This window comes from Lemur catta, chromosome 12 (genome assembly GCF_020740605.2).
Source record: "Lemur catta isolate mLemCat1 chromosome 12, mLemCat1.pri, whole genome shotgun sequence".
Classification (NCBI taxonomy): domain Eukaryota; kingdom Metazoa; phylum Chordata; class Mammalia; order Primates; family Lemuridae; genus Lemur; species Lemur catta.
In genome coordinates, this window is record NC_059139.1 from 42,398,883 (window position 1) to 42,413,307 (window position 14,425).

Consider the following 14,425-nt stretch of genomic DNA (forward strand, 5'->3'; position numbering starts at 1 on the left):
CTGTATTAAGAGCAATAGAGGAGAGCTGCCTGAAGAGTACCATCTTGATTTCCTTATTGTTCTGCTGCAATGTGTCTAGATTTCTCTGCCCTATCACTTATTTCTGTATGCCACTCAAGTAAGTGTTAATGAGTTTTCCTGATTTTGGTACCATTTGTAGAACCACATAGCAAAAGGGACACATTAAAGTTAATCAGTTTCATGTTTCTACTAAATTTGGATTGGGTTCTATCTAAATTATCTCTGCCAATTACAATTAAGAGATTTGACAGAGAATGGTGCTGAGGAGGTGGGAGTGTACACCTTTTAGAACTCTTTTCTTTTTCCTTCTTTCTTTCTCTTTTCCTTTTCTTCTAAACAAGTTGATGTTGGTGGAGGTGCATTGTGCAGTGGAACATTCCTCACTCTTATTGATTCTCTCTTCCTGGCCATTCTCCCCACCCCATTACCCCTGTCTTAGAGCTGTAAGTCATTCTTTCCCTAGCCTCCCCTTAACATTTATCATGGGTACTCCTCTGTTTTTGTTCTTTGTGTTTATGCCTAGGATCTCCCTGCTAGACTACAAGCTCCTTGAGGGTAGAATTCTTGCCCGATTTGACTTTCTTCTACTCCTCACTGCTTTTAGCACAATGCCTTTCATGTAGGAGGCATTCAATAAATAATGTTGAAGGAACGAATAAATATCGTGGGAAAGTGACAGATTGCTTTAGTTGCAAGGTGAGAGTGATGGTGTGATTCTGCATGCTGTAATGGGTGGCATAATAAGACCATCCATCTAAAGTCTCTATGGTTTTGCTGTTCAGTGTGCATCTTACAGTTCTGGTTAGCCTTAAAGTCCATATAGGCCAAATCCTGTTTAGTTCCACATCAGATGCTCATAAAATATGGTAACAAAATTGTGAAAAGATTATCAGGGTCCACAAGGGAATTTCATTTGTGTGCTTTTAAGCAGTCATGTAGTCACATTAGTTTGAATATTTTGTTGATTCATTGAATAATTAAGTTGAAGTGATATGTGTTCAAGTGTGGTAGAATTAGAAAAATAAGGAATCAAAGTGGTTTATGTCCAAATGACAGCATTACACTCGATGTAGCAAGTCCATGTTTAATCGCAGCAACATACATTGCGGGAAAGTATAGACCCTCAACCTGAGAGGTATTAATATGTTAGTAAGATATAAATGAAGGCCCTGAGGTTTGGTAGGGATGAATTTTAGTAAATGCATGACCTATAGTGATTTAAGTGCCATAGGCAAGCTTGAAGGTAATGCTAACTACCTTCTTAAGGAGGAGATTAATTCCTAGCCTGAAGTATCTAGTTTTCCTTGGCAATGCTAAATGTAGTTGTGTTCCCTCTCCCAGACATGTTGGGCATTTCAGATAAATGGCATGTTGCCAATTCATCCTAAGTAGCTTGGTAGCTGGCAGAATACATGCTCAGCCAGTGTCCGCCTGCTGGGACACCAGCCGGGAGTGCTGATGAAGTGTCAGATGTATACTTCATATACATTAATCTGAAGACGGGAAAACTCATTTTCCCATTTGCTTCCTCCATCTTTCTGTCCCTCCCCACACACAGGGGTAGTTTATCAAAGAAGTCGTAGTCGTCAAAGCAGAGGGATTTATACAGATGCTGCTTTCTGGCAAGAAAGATGGAAATTTCAGGAGGCAAAAGCAGGACCAGTGGTAACTTATTTCTTTGTAGGAAAATGAGGCAGTAAGCCTTGATGACTGAAATTTAGAAATGGTATATGTGGCCATCACAAGAAATATTCGCTACTTTTGTACTTTGGAGTAATAAATGGATAGCAGAAGGACCAGGAAAATTAGTTTCCAGTATTTCTTTCCCATTTTCTGTTAGATTTGGATCATGTGCCTCGTCTGTTTTGTTTGTATGAAGGTCCCATTCACATTCTTCCTCACTGAGGTCTTCCTTGCCCATCCTGTTTCAAACTGTTCACTATTTGCTACACATCTCTAAGAGCATGGGCTGCCCGAGATCAACTCCAGGTTTTGCCATTTATTAGCCTCAGTTGGGACTAACTGTGTGAGCCTTAGGTTCTTTATCTGTGAAATGGGACTAATGATTGTAATAACCTCAAAAGGTTATTGTGAGGATTAAATGAGAGAACTCTTGTGCAGCGCTTTGCAGAGTCGCTCAAGAAATGCTGTCATCAGTGTTCTTGGGGTTGGTAGGAAAAATGTTTCTTGGAGGTTGTGAGCTAGGCTTAGCTGACATGGTTTATCAGAAGGGAGGCAAAAAAGCACTTTTCCTTAGATCATTTGATTTGAGGTAGCAGTTTTTGTCTTTACCTTGAATGATGGTATATTAGCTTTTTTCCTTCCTCATCTTTACTCAAAATTTACCAGCCAAACAAACTGGAAGATATCTTTCTGGAAAACCTAACTTTTTTGAAGCGGCAAGGTGCTTTCAAATACTGTTTTTCAACTTTTAAATATTAGGTTAAGTAGTATAATTTTATGTTTCTTCACTGGCTGTCTTTTGACATAATATCCATTTCTCCTAATGGAAAAATTATATTTCATGGTGTACTATAAATATTAAAATCAAACTGTTTAAACTGTAATGTATTCCAAGAGCCTTGATGAATATTCATCTTTTCCATTTGCAAAAATGCATTATAAGGAGTCAGGGAAAATTTACTAAACGTATGCAAAAGTGTATTTTTCCTTTTTAATTCATTCTGAACGTAGAGACATAATGTCAGCATTTATTTAGGGTGCAGACTTTATTTGCAGTCATTTAATATTATATCAATACTTCATTAGCCTTATAACTCAAAAATAAAAACCTGATCCGAAGTCCAATTAGTTAACTCCGAGGGAGTATCTGTTAAATATTGATGAAGGAACAATTTGAATGCCCTTGGATAAATTGCTTAACAAAAGTTGTAGAATACATCTATAAATTAGCATTTCTCCATTGCCATAATAACTCAGTTTAGGGGCTGCATAATATTCCAATGTATGGATTTATCATAATTTATTAAATGATTTCCCCTTTTAGTTTATTTCCAAGTTTCTCCTATTGCAAATAATGGTGATGAGTGGACTTTCAGTAAGTCCTTGTGTACCTCTAATTGTTGAGGTGGATTCTTGGAGTGGGATTATTGGGGCAAAGAATATGAGCATTGTTAAAGTCTCCATAGCTTTTGATGAATTGTTCCTGGGAATTGTGTACAAATTTATACTGCTATATATTGAGAAAATACATCTTTCTTCACTCTGGTCAGCAGTCAGCAGTCAGTATTGTCTTCTTTAAAAAAAACTTTGCTGGTTTGTTTGAAAAACAATTACACTTTTATGCTTTAGTGAAGTTGATGTGGTTATTTGACATGTGGAACTCGCACACTAAAGCCAGCAGATAAAGCAAATATGAAATTAGGGCTTTCTGTGCTTCCTCCCGTAACGTCTCCCTTCTGTTCCCTAAATTAGCTCACCAAACCAACTGTTGGTAACCTGTGTTGCTCTTGGGATACAGGAACTGCTGAGTGTGATTACAGTGTGGGTAGCTGAAGGCATTATTCCACGGTTCAGAGTTTTTTTTTCATCTGGAAAGTAGTAATCTCAATTGTGAAATAGTGCCTTCAGCTGTGGACATTATAATCAGAGTCTCAGGAGTGCTTGTATTCCAGGAGTAATACATCTCGTAGTTATTACCCTCTGAGCTAGGTTCTGTTTATAGTGAAGGGATGAATTTTCATAACTCAGTGCTGAAATAGCAAGAGGGAGCCCTGAGCAGATTATTATAGGTCAGGCCTAATCCGTGAAGATAAATTTCATTATAGGCTCACCTGGGCCCATCCACAGTAGCTGGTTTAACGTGAGTCTGTAAATCAAAGATTAACTTAAAAATGAACTCTAAAATCCTCACAATAATCCAATGACTGCCTCTGTGAAGAGATGTTCTAAATGTGCGTTCTTGCTCTAAACATGCTTGGGTGCCAGAGGATGATTAGCAGACACGCAAAGGGTGTTGAGTGAAGGAAGAACTAGGTATTTTTGTGAGAGATTATTTTCTAAAATGAACTCCACTCAGAGCAGTCACTTAAAACTTTCTGTGTTTCAGTTTTTTCTTTTCATTTTGCAGAGATTAAAAAATATTGATTACCTTATGTATGTGTTGTCCGTCCTGGAAAGGATGGGGCACCTGCTAGAGCAGGTCTCCACGTGGGTCTCTGCGTGGGTGCACCTGGGCAGACAAGTCAAGGGCGGACTTCTCGTTATCAAAGGCATTCTCCAGTCACTGAAGTGACAGATAATAAAAAGCCTGCACGTACTCTGTGGGCTTTAAAGAATGGAAATGTGTGCCCTCTCTTAGTTGCTTACCATCACAGAGGGAAGCAGAACAACTTTATGACAGCAATACCACACATCTGTGTACATACATCTCTGTGGGTTAAAGCACAGATTTCATTTATTACCCGTTTAGCCAATTGGCCTACCTATTTAGGAGGTGGCCACCAAGCATAAAGAGAGATGATCCACAGGGTGGTAAATGCTTAGCTATCAGCTGTCAATCGTCACTGTATCATTAGCACCAAGGACAGTGCTTGGTATGTAGTTAGTACTTAGAAAATGATAGTTTATTAATGAATACTGAGGAAGTTTTAATTCTAAGTTTCTGTTGTTTTCTGAGGCTCCTGGTGTGCTGTTTCCTGGTGCCCAGACTAGTTGAATGGTCTGGCTCTCAGGATTTTACTGGGTTCTGTGTCTGAGGGAGATGACTGAGATAAAGGCAAAAAAAGCGATCCCGGCCACCATTAAGGAAGCACCTGCTGGTGTGGTGGTGGACAGGTCTCCTTCTGGTAGACCACTGGGGTGACACAGCTTGTCCTTTCTGTTGTCCTTTTCTCCCAGTGGTAAAATATCAGGCTCTGCCTTTTTGCTGTCCTATTCTTAAAAGGACTTTGCAGCTCAGAAAAAAAACAAGAAAACCATAGTAATTAGATAGTGGTTGTGAGGGGAAAGGTATTGTGATGTCACATTTCCTGTCTTGGAAAAAATGAAAAATCATCATTGTACTTCATAGCGGCTTAGCAAATTCTTGGTTATCATGGCTCTGGGAAAGCAGTATGCTTCAGTGTCTTTCCTACTTTATTTTCCTAGGTACACTTTCGTAGATAGTGTAATGAGAAGTAGGGGTAATTCCATTTACTGCTGGTTTGTTGGCACCTGAAGCTTCAATCTAATGTTGGATTCTGCATCAATGTTTCCCCATCATGTTCGTTGATCAGTTAGTTGACTATTAATGGAGTCCCTAGTATTCAACTAGCATTAACACTTATACAGAAAAGATAAAACACATGGTCTTGCTTTTAAGGAGCTTATAAACTAGTTGAAAGAGGAATTCTCAGAAATCAGACAGCAATACAGAAGATAACATGCTGGGAGGTTGCCGTCATCAGAATTCATCGAAGCAGCATGAGTTGGCCTGCCAGTTTCTGGAAAAGCTATGCAACTCTCCTCTTTTTGCCTGGCCAGTACTGTCTATATTTTAGCTCATGCACTGCTTCTTCCCTGACCTCTTTACCTGCCCTCACCTAATCCAGATTACATGACCCTTCTTGGCATTGTGGATATCTGAACTAAAGCATTTACTATATGATTATATTATGTAGGACTAAAAGAGTCTCTATGCTTGCCTATTCCCCCTTCCTTCATCATCTGCAAATGGTTTGATTGCCTGAAGAGCCCAGGAAAATGAGCTGTAGCTGTTAAAGACGTGAATCTAGAATATTTCATTGAGTGTGCTCTTTGAAATGACATTAAGTGAAATACGAGGGGCTTATATTTTGTTGTGCCCATAGCACCTCTCTATATTATAATTGACCTTTGAGAGCCTTACTTTTGAAAATGAATGCTGGAATTAGAGAATTTTGTGGATGTAACAGGTAGACCTCAGGTCATCCCTTTCCCTTTGGCCAAAGAGATTGTGCTCTGCAGTGGCCCTTATCTAAATTGTGATCATTTTTACAAGCACTTGATTTGGAATTTAATTATTGTCGGCAGTTTAGAGTAATGTTTAAGAGCATGGGCTCCAGAGCCTGGTTGCCTGGGTGGAAATCTTGACTGTACCACTTACTAGATACATGATCTTGAAGGAACGTAACTTTCTCGTGCCTCTGAAAAATGGGAATGCTGATGAGTACCTGTCTTACGTAGTTGTTGCTGGAATCAAGTGAGATCATACAAGTAAGGATATCCACTTGGGACACATAAGAAAAGCACAGTAAATGCTAGCTATTACTGTCATCTTGGATAAAGAGGATCTGATGTATTAAACTGGGGAATTTAAATTTTATTAACTGCATATGTGAAGTTTATGGTTTACAGAATTGATGAAGCTGGCCTTGGAAAGATAAGCTTCTCTATGACTATTTTGAGATAACTACAGGTCTACTATGTTTTCTACAGGATAATTTGTCAGGCATGGAGCTTGTTTGAAATCAGAAGTCATGGGAAAAGGATAATTTAACATTTTCAACATGAGTAAACTTTAAGGGATGAGGCCATTAAAAAAAATGGTGATCAGAAAAAGGAAACATAACTCTTTTCTTTTCATTCCTCTCATTGTATTACACAAAAGACTTACCAGAATCCTCTTCATGAGTGTATCAAAGTCTTTTGTACAGAAGTCTGCTTTCTTTTGAGTTGACATTTTGTATACCACTTACCACAGTGCCGGAATACTTGGAGCTTTAGAATATTAATGTCTATTTTACTGAACACATTATTAATATTGATATCTTTTTTTGCCCTTGCCAAACATTCCTATCATTTGTCCAGTTATAAGAAAATTGGAGGATGGCTATTGGGCCTCTACCATTTTTCAGGTTCACCCCATCAATGAAACATTTTTTTGAGTGTGCCTCCCTAACATGTGAATGTATTTTAAAGTTATTTTCACGTACTTCAGAGGTGATGGTAAAAATATTTTAACAGGCCTGTGAATCTCCTCTAGGAAACCATTACAGAGGACACTTACTGTAGGATTTAAACAGGACCTGGAGGTAACTGAGTTTGCCAGGTGTTAACCATTTAGTTGCCACATCATGGGGAGAGTTAGGGAGTCCTAGAGCAGTAGATGAGGGAGAAGATAGGACATACTTGGAGCATTTGAGGCAGTGGCTATTTGCCAACCTATAAGGAAGTATTTTAGCCATGAGTACTGGTGCATATCACCTGAGTAGAAGCCTAAATATCAATTTATGAAATGGTCTAAAAAACAACAACAGAAAAAGATGTAAAACATGGACACTGAAGTTCCAGTATTTTTTCCTGAATTCCAGTTGATTGTATTGTGCACCACTGGGGTGCCCATATCCCAATTTTCAGACTCCTGGGTAAGCCACAAGGTCTGCCTTCTAAACCTTCTAGAGGAGAACTTTATTGATTAAAAATAGAGTCTTAAATATTCAGTGAGGCTACATATCTTTTCTTTTTTGGAAAGGTTTATTTTTTTATTTTTAAGTGGAAAAAATAGATCTTCGTTACACATGTCATTAACTGCCACTAAATTGACACAAGTGTTGACAGTTATTGTGAGAACTGTTTCAAAGCTAATTATGTTAATTAGAATGTAACATACCAGTAATTGCATGTATTCAAACATCATACCATCACTTTCTGTGTTTTCTTCTCCAGATGTAAGACATTCATTTGTTGCTTGAAAAGCTGCAGAATTATAGCTAAGATAACAAATAATTGCCAGCAAATAAAATTGGTTCCTTAGAAATATACTCTAATTGGTTAGCTATGTAAAAGAAAGAAACAAATGCTAGCATGTCAAGCATATAAATTAGGAACATTGCTTATGAAATTCTTAGTTTTGAGCTTTTCAGTTAAATAAGCCTTCTTACTGCAATTAATATTATCATTTGTTTTATGGACCTTAAAAATATATTCCCTTTCAGCATTTCTTGGAGTTTTAATTTAGCTTTCTTATACATGTTAGATGATTTGCAATTTAGATTTTAATTTGATTTCCATTCTTTCAAATGCCATTTTTCTTGTATTTCACTTTTATTTAAAGCATGATTTTCTCTGTATTCATGGAAGCTAGGCATAAACAAACTACTAGAAAAATCAAGCTATTAAGTGAGCTGAGAGCATAAAACATTTTAATAGGAATTTCACATAACTAAGTATTTGAGAGCCCAGCCAGAGACTTGTACATCTTTGGAAACAAACTTTGTGGGACACGGTGTTCCTCATTGACCCTCTGAAATGCTAATTTTTTAAAGAACTATAACAATCATTGACTTTAAATCCTCATCGCTTCTTGCATATGTAAAGCGTTAAATATGACTCTTCCTGATACTTGGGGGCCATGTGTGTTCAAAGAGATTTGGGCTTTGTAGTTTTTTTGAGTTTTGAATATATTTTTTTAATTGAGAGTATTAGTGTGAGTGACTCTCTTCTAATTTGAGTGTGTGTGAGGTTCTCTTGTTTTTCCAGTTGTGACACACATAAATCAGCCCAACACTTTCAGTGCCATGATCTTAATTCTCTAGGACTGAGGTCCCCAACCCCAGGTTATCGGTCGTGTTGGGAACTGGAGCTGCAGGAGGTGAGGGGCAATCAAGTGAAGCTTCATCTGTATTTACTGCCACTCCCCATTGCTCACATCACCGCCTGAGGTCTGCCTCCTGTCAGATCACCGGGGCATTAGATTCTGCATTATGGTGAGTTGTATAATTGTTTTGTTATATATTACAATGTAATAATAGAAATAAAGTGCATGATAAATGTAATGCACTTGAATCATCCCGAAACCATCCCCCTGCCCCCTACCTCCATGAAAATTTTCTTCCATGAAACCTTTCCTGGTGCCAAAAATATTGGGGACTGCTGCTCTAGGACATGCAATATACCTTTCCTCGTTAAATGGACTCATGGTCTGGCTTAGGAGTGATATTCTCAGAAGGGAAGAACATTTCTTCTTGATCTCTCTTACAGTGATCACTATGTAATACTGATGTGTTGTGCCTATTTTTATGTTAAGATTTTTATTCAGTGTTTTGGGGACTGTTCTCTTCCTCAGCATACAGGCCCTTTATCTTGCTTTATTTACTAATTGTTCAAAACATAGCAGATGTTGAAAAAGATTGGTGTGTTTGAGGTTTGAAAATTAAGGACTTAATTCTAACATAGATATTTCTTGGCTCTGTAATTTTGGGCAAGTGTCACCAACTCATGGAACCTGTTGTCTCTCTTAGTAAAGGGGGAATGGTTAATCCTGGCAGCATTATTATAACAATTAAAGGACATAATTCATATCAGAACAAACTGCTGATATTAGGCATTTCCATTCTTTGTGTGTTTCTCTATATACATAAGTCTGTTCCTGGGCTCTCTATTCTGTAATTGGTCCATCTGCCTGTTCCTGGGCCAATATCACACAAGTCTAAATAAGTGGTCAAGAAAGTTTCCTTATGTCATTGTTCTTCTAGACTATTGGCTCGTTTTGGCAGGTTTATCTTTTGTTTAAATTTGCTCATGAAATTCTGTAAGCTGATTGAGATTTTGATTAAGATTACATTAAATCTCTAGATCAGTGTGGAGAAATTGACATTTTTATGATGCTGAGTTTTATTATGGAATTTTCTATTGCTCTGTTTACTTAGGCCTTTAATGTTTTTAAAGATTTTATTTTTTACAGAAGGAATTTGTACATCTTTTGTTAGATTTATTCTTAACTTTAAATAACATCCTTTAAAAATATTACTGGCTGTTTTCTAATATATGGGAATTCAGTTAGCTTTTTATATATTAAATTAAGCTTGCTAATTTTTATTGATTCTTATCTGTGTATTTGGAGGAGGGGGAGTTCTGTAGACAACAGTGATCTGCAAATAACACTTTTGCTTTTGTCTTTTCTAATCTTTACAGCTTTTATTTTTTTTCTTATCTTCACTAATTAGTACCTCCAGGATTAAGTTGAATAGAAGTGGTGATACCACACATCCTTGTCTTATTCTTCATCATAAAGATAATACTTTCAGCATTACATACTAAGTATGATAAATGCTATGTTTTTTTTTTCCACCTCTGTATCAGGTGAAGAATATCCCTTTTCTTGTTTGCTTAGTTTTTTTTCTTACTATCAAATGCCTTTTCTGCATTTGTCAGTGACCATTAATCTTAATGTTTTTGGAAAAATATATTATCATGACAAATAACTTTATAAAATACATTTATGCATTGAGTTACTAATACTTTAAGATTTTAAGTGGTATTAGCTTGTAGTTTTCCTTTTGTGTGCTTTGTCTGGTTTTGATATCAAGGTTATGTTAGCTGAACAAAATAAATTAGGGATATATATCAGCCAGCTATTACTGCAATAATGCTGCATAACAAATATCAGTTTTTCAGCAGCATGCATCAATAACATTTATTTCTTGCTGTGGATCTGTGATTGGTGTGGCTCATGCCCAAGACTGCAGGCCACACTCCTGTCTGGTCTACGTGTCTTACTTTGGGACACAGGTTGAAAGATGCACTTGTAACTGTGGTATGTTCTTCACATGCTGGGAGGCTGGAAACCCTGAGAGTGGTGAGCAGACACACTATTTCTTAAGGACTAGGCTTGAAACGGATGTGGTATCACTTCTGTCCATTGGCCAAAGCAAGCCACGTGAATTAAGTCTGGCTGGCTTCGATGGGGTGGGAAAGTATAGCCCTCTGGTGGTGGTAGAGAGTGGGAGAGAGTATTTGCTGAAGAATAATTTTATCTACCCCAGGGAAATGTTCCTCTTTTCCTAATGTCTGGAAGAGTTTGTGTAAGCATACAGTGAGCTTTTTCTTGACTCTTCTGAATGTTGCTTATAAAGGCATCTGGACCTGATATTTTTTTCTTGGGTTGGGGGACTTTTGACCCAAATTTTGAATGGTTATAGGATCATTTAGATTTTTAAAATTTCCTCATGAGTCAAGTGATACCTAGCGATTTTTATGGAAATTTGTTTATTTAATCTGTTTGTTTATTCTGAGTGGCATGTTCAGGTTTGAGTCCTTTTCCATTCTTAATATTTAGTTGTCTTTCACTTTTTTATTAGTTTTTCTATTTTATTAATTTTGAATTGCTTTTGGATTTCAGGTCATGCTTAGAAAAGTATTTTTCTTTCTTAGATTCTAACAATATTATCACATATTTTCTTATGTCTTTATGGGTTTTTAATGTGTAAATCTCTAATCTATCTGGACCTGTTTTTGATAAGGAGTGAAAGAGCAGTTCAGCTTATTCTTTTTCCAAGTGGCTAGCCAGCTATTCCAGCACTAGCATTGAAAAACTTCTCTTCTTCACACTAATCTATAATACTACTTTTAGCATACACCAGGTTCTCAAGTACATTATAGATCTATTTCTTCACTCTGTTCTATTCCTTTGATTTGATTGTCCTGTATTTATATTACATAATCTTATTCCTGTAGTTTCCTGATACTTTTAACATCTAGTAGGGCTGGTGAGGGAGCCTCATAACTCTTACAATTTATTTTCACTTACGTTTAAAAGACATCCCCTTACTTTAACATTTTCTATCTCTAGAAATAACTTCATTTTCCTTGAAAACCAGTGAGAGAAAAAAAAAATCATCACTTGTGGAAATTAACACTAACTATAGCTACTTTTATACAATCATAGTCCTTTTGGGCTGTCAGTGGGGAAAGAAACTGTTTCTTCTTTTGTCAGATTTCCGTGTTTGCCTCCCAGCCTGGACCGCACAGTGTCGAGGTGCCGTCCACCGAAGCGGATGTGACTAGTTCTTATGAAAATTTGCGACCCAGAGTCCTGGACCTGGCTGCTGCCTGGAGCGCAGGACCCGCTGGTTACTGCGGCCATCAGCCTAACAAACAGCAGCTGGGTGGCAGCAGGTCTCCGAAGGCTGGGGAGATTTTCGGAGGCAGGAGTTGGGATGGTGAGGTAACTCTACGTGTGGACATTTACCTCCGTGACTAATCTCAGGGGCTACTGCTTTGATTTTATGAGGAAAGAGACCCAGCTGTGTCGTAGCTTGCAGTTGTGAAACTGTAATTGCCACCCACTGCCTTGCTGGCTCTAGAGATGTTCTCTGCTATAGAAACTTTGTCTTGCCAGCAGTGTCACAAGAGCCAAAGAAAGAAGCGAAAAGTTAATGACTCCACCACTTTGCTGGGCACGAGCTGTTTTCCCAAACTCTCTCTAGCCTGAGTTATTCAGAACATCCTCTGCCTCTTGTGCTGATGAGAAGGATGTACTCAAAGCAGGGTGGGCGCTGACAGCATATCAGGAATGATTCCCCTCATCCATCAAGGCTGACAACCCCTGGATTCCTCGCCTTGTCAGAGCAGGGAGAGGCTTGGGCAGGATTGAATGGTCCCCACTTGTCTGGCATTTTAAACAAATCTGCATCTGATATGAAATTAACTAGATGCAGCTGAAGTTGCTGATGGCAACAGTTCTCACTAAAGTCGGAAGCTTATAACCTGTCCCACAAGGCCTCGGGGTGTCGCAGACTCACATCTGAATTATGAGCATCATCTGCGCCCCATCAGTGCTGAAAGCTCTTCAATAAGAGGGAAGGGCTGTGAGTCCGATATCGGGGCATGGAAAATCACATCTTTAATCAGGTAGAACTTAATTTAGTGCTGTCTCTCAGGATCTTACTTAGATCCACTTGATCAGTTGAGACATTCATGATTAGGCAACTTCTGCATTCTTTATTTTTTATCTTAAAAAATAAAATTTGACTCTTTTATATCATAAGATAAATTCCCATAGAAAATTAAATGTTTCTTAAATAGTAAGGAAAAAAATGGATAATATACAACCATTCTTCTAACACCTTTTCTCTAAACAGATATTTTTTTCTTTTTGTGCATCCTAGTAACTTGTGATAGCAAATGTGTACTTTTTCACATCACTTGTTTTCCCCGAGATACCAGGCGTGGGCTGAGTTTCATATCTCCTTGGTTTTCTTGCCTGTCTGAATTGAATTTCTCCCTTTGGCTTTGTTGCTAACCCTGTTGTCCTTTCCTGTAGTTCATAACTCTGCGGTGGAACTCTGAGGGCTTCCATGTTATAGCAGGTGCTAACCCTTTGTCCTGGATGCTGTGTTTCAACGTTGCTACCCACACTCCTTTCTTCATTTAAAAATTTTATTTGATCTCTTCCTTCTTATTCTTGTAATTCCCTGTGGCCCACTTTCCCCCTCACAGAGGAATGTACATTCTTACGCTCCTGCTGGGAGCAGAAGGTACCCAGCTGCAGGGCTGGGGCTGAACGTACTCTGCTTGGGCATTTCCTCCTTGGCCTCTCCTCAAACCAGGCAGGGACCTGGTTCCTGAAAGAATGTGTCCCCCAGGCAGCTGCTTCCTCCCCTTCCACTCCCATCAGCACTTTTGTTGGCTGCGTTGGTATCAAAGCTGATATCCCCAGGTAGCTCTAGATGGCAGCATCTACCTCCCTCTGCCTTGAGGCTACGCTAGAAAAGAACAGTTGACTGTCACCCCAAGGATGTTGACTGTGTCGCCCTGATCTTTAAGAAGCATGCCTCCCCTTACCCTTCCCTCTGTTTCCAAGTGTGTTTTAAACTTCACAGATCATTGTGAGGAGGAATATCTGATACACAGTACACCTTTTTCCTGGCTTCCCTGTCACGATCTTCAGCTTGCCAAGTCGGAGGCATGAATCTGATTATTCAGTCATGTTCAGTCCGATGGAATTTTGTTAGAAAGAGCATTGCTTTAAAATGCAGCCTGAGGTCTTTTGTTAGTGATTTCTTAGGACTGCTCGGGAGGGCTTGTGGGCAGTGCTGCCGGAATGGCGCAGGAGCCAAGACAGACGAGATGTTAGATTCCTGTTCGTGTAGTCACACCCAGTGCTGGCTGGCAGGCCCTCTGCTTTGTGAAGCTCTGTTTTGATTTTTGAGCAACTCATTTTAACATATAGGCTGCCACACTAGGAAAAAAAAAAAAAAAAAACTGTTTCCCTGGGACCCTGGTGTTTTATTAAAACAAAGCGATACTTTCTAATTTGTTGTTTTTTATTTTCTGTGTGTGAGTTACATGCAGTGCAGTCCATGTATTTCAAATTAAATTGTCAGTATTAATTGTAGCAATAAGAACATCAACAAATAAGATTTTCATGAAACCACTGCAGGATTTTGCTTCACAAGACCCCAGGCTCAAAAGAAGCATGAGTTAAATATAGCTCACATGGCAGTTAATGTGTTAACATTGATATCAAACAGATAGCCCCGAATCAAATAAATTACACTGTTTTTTTGGTTCAGAATGCTTCAAAGATAATGCAGAGTTAAAATCAAGTACAGAAGAATGTTCAGCTGTTTTTTAAAAAAATTATGGGTACATAATAGTTGTATGTATTTATCAGCTTTTTAAACTATATGTATTACTGTGT

General features: G+C 38.3%; 1 protein-coding gene across 2 annotated transcripts in view; it reads left to right on the forward strand.

Annotated features, from left to right (window-relative positions):
• LOC123648509 (microtubule-associated serine/threonine-protein kinase 4-like) overlaps positions 1-14,425 on the forward strand; it is a 287,133-nt gene that overhangs the window by 163,382 nt on the left and 109,326 nt on the right. Inside the window, exon 4 of one of the 2 annotated variants that reach the window (XM_045566377.1) lies at positions 8,538-8,636. The exons of the other annotated variant lie outside the window; for it this stretch is intronic. Within the exon in view, the coding sequence (XP_045422333.1) occupies positions 8,538-8,543 (6 nt within the window). The 3' untranslated portion in view covers positions 8,544-8,636. Of the gene's footprint in view, positions 1-8,537; positions 8,637-14,425 lie in introns of those variants that run through there. 2 annotated transcript variants of the gene reach the window in all.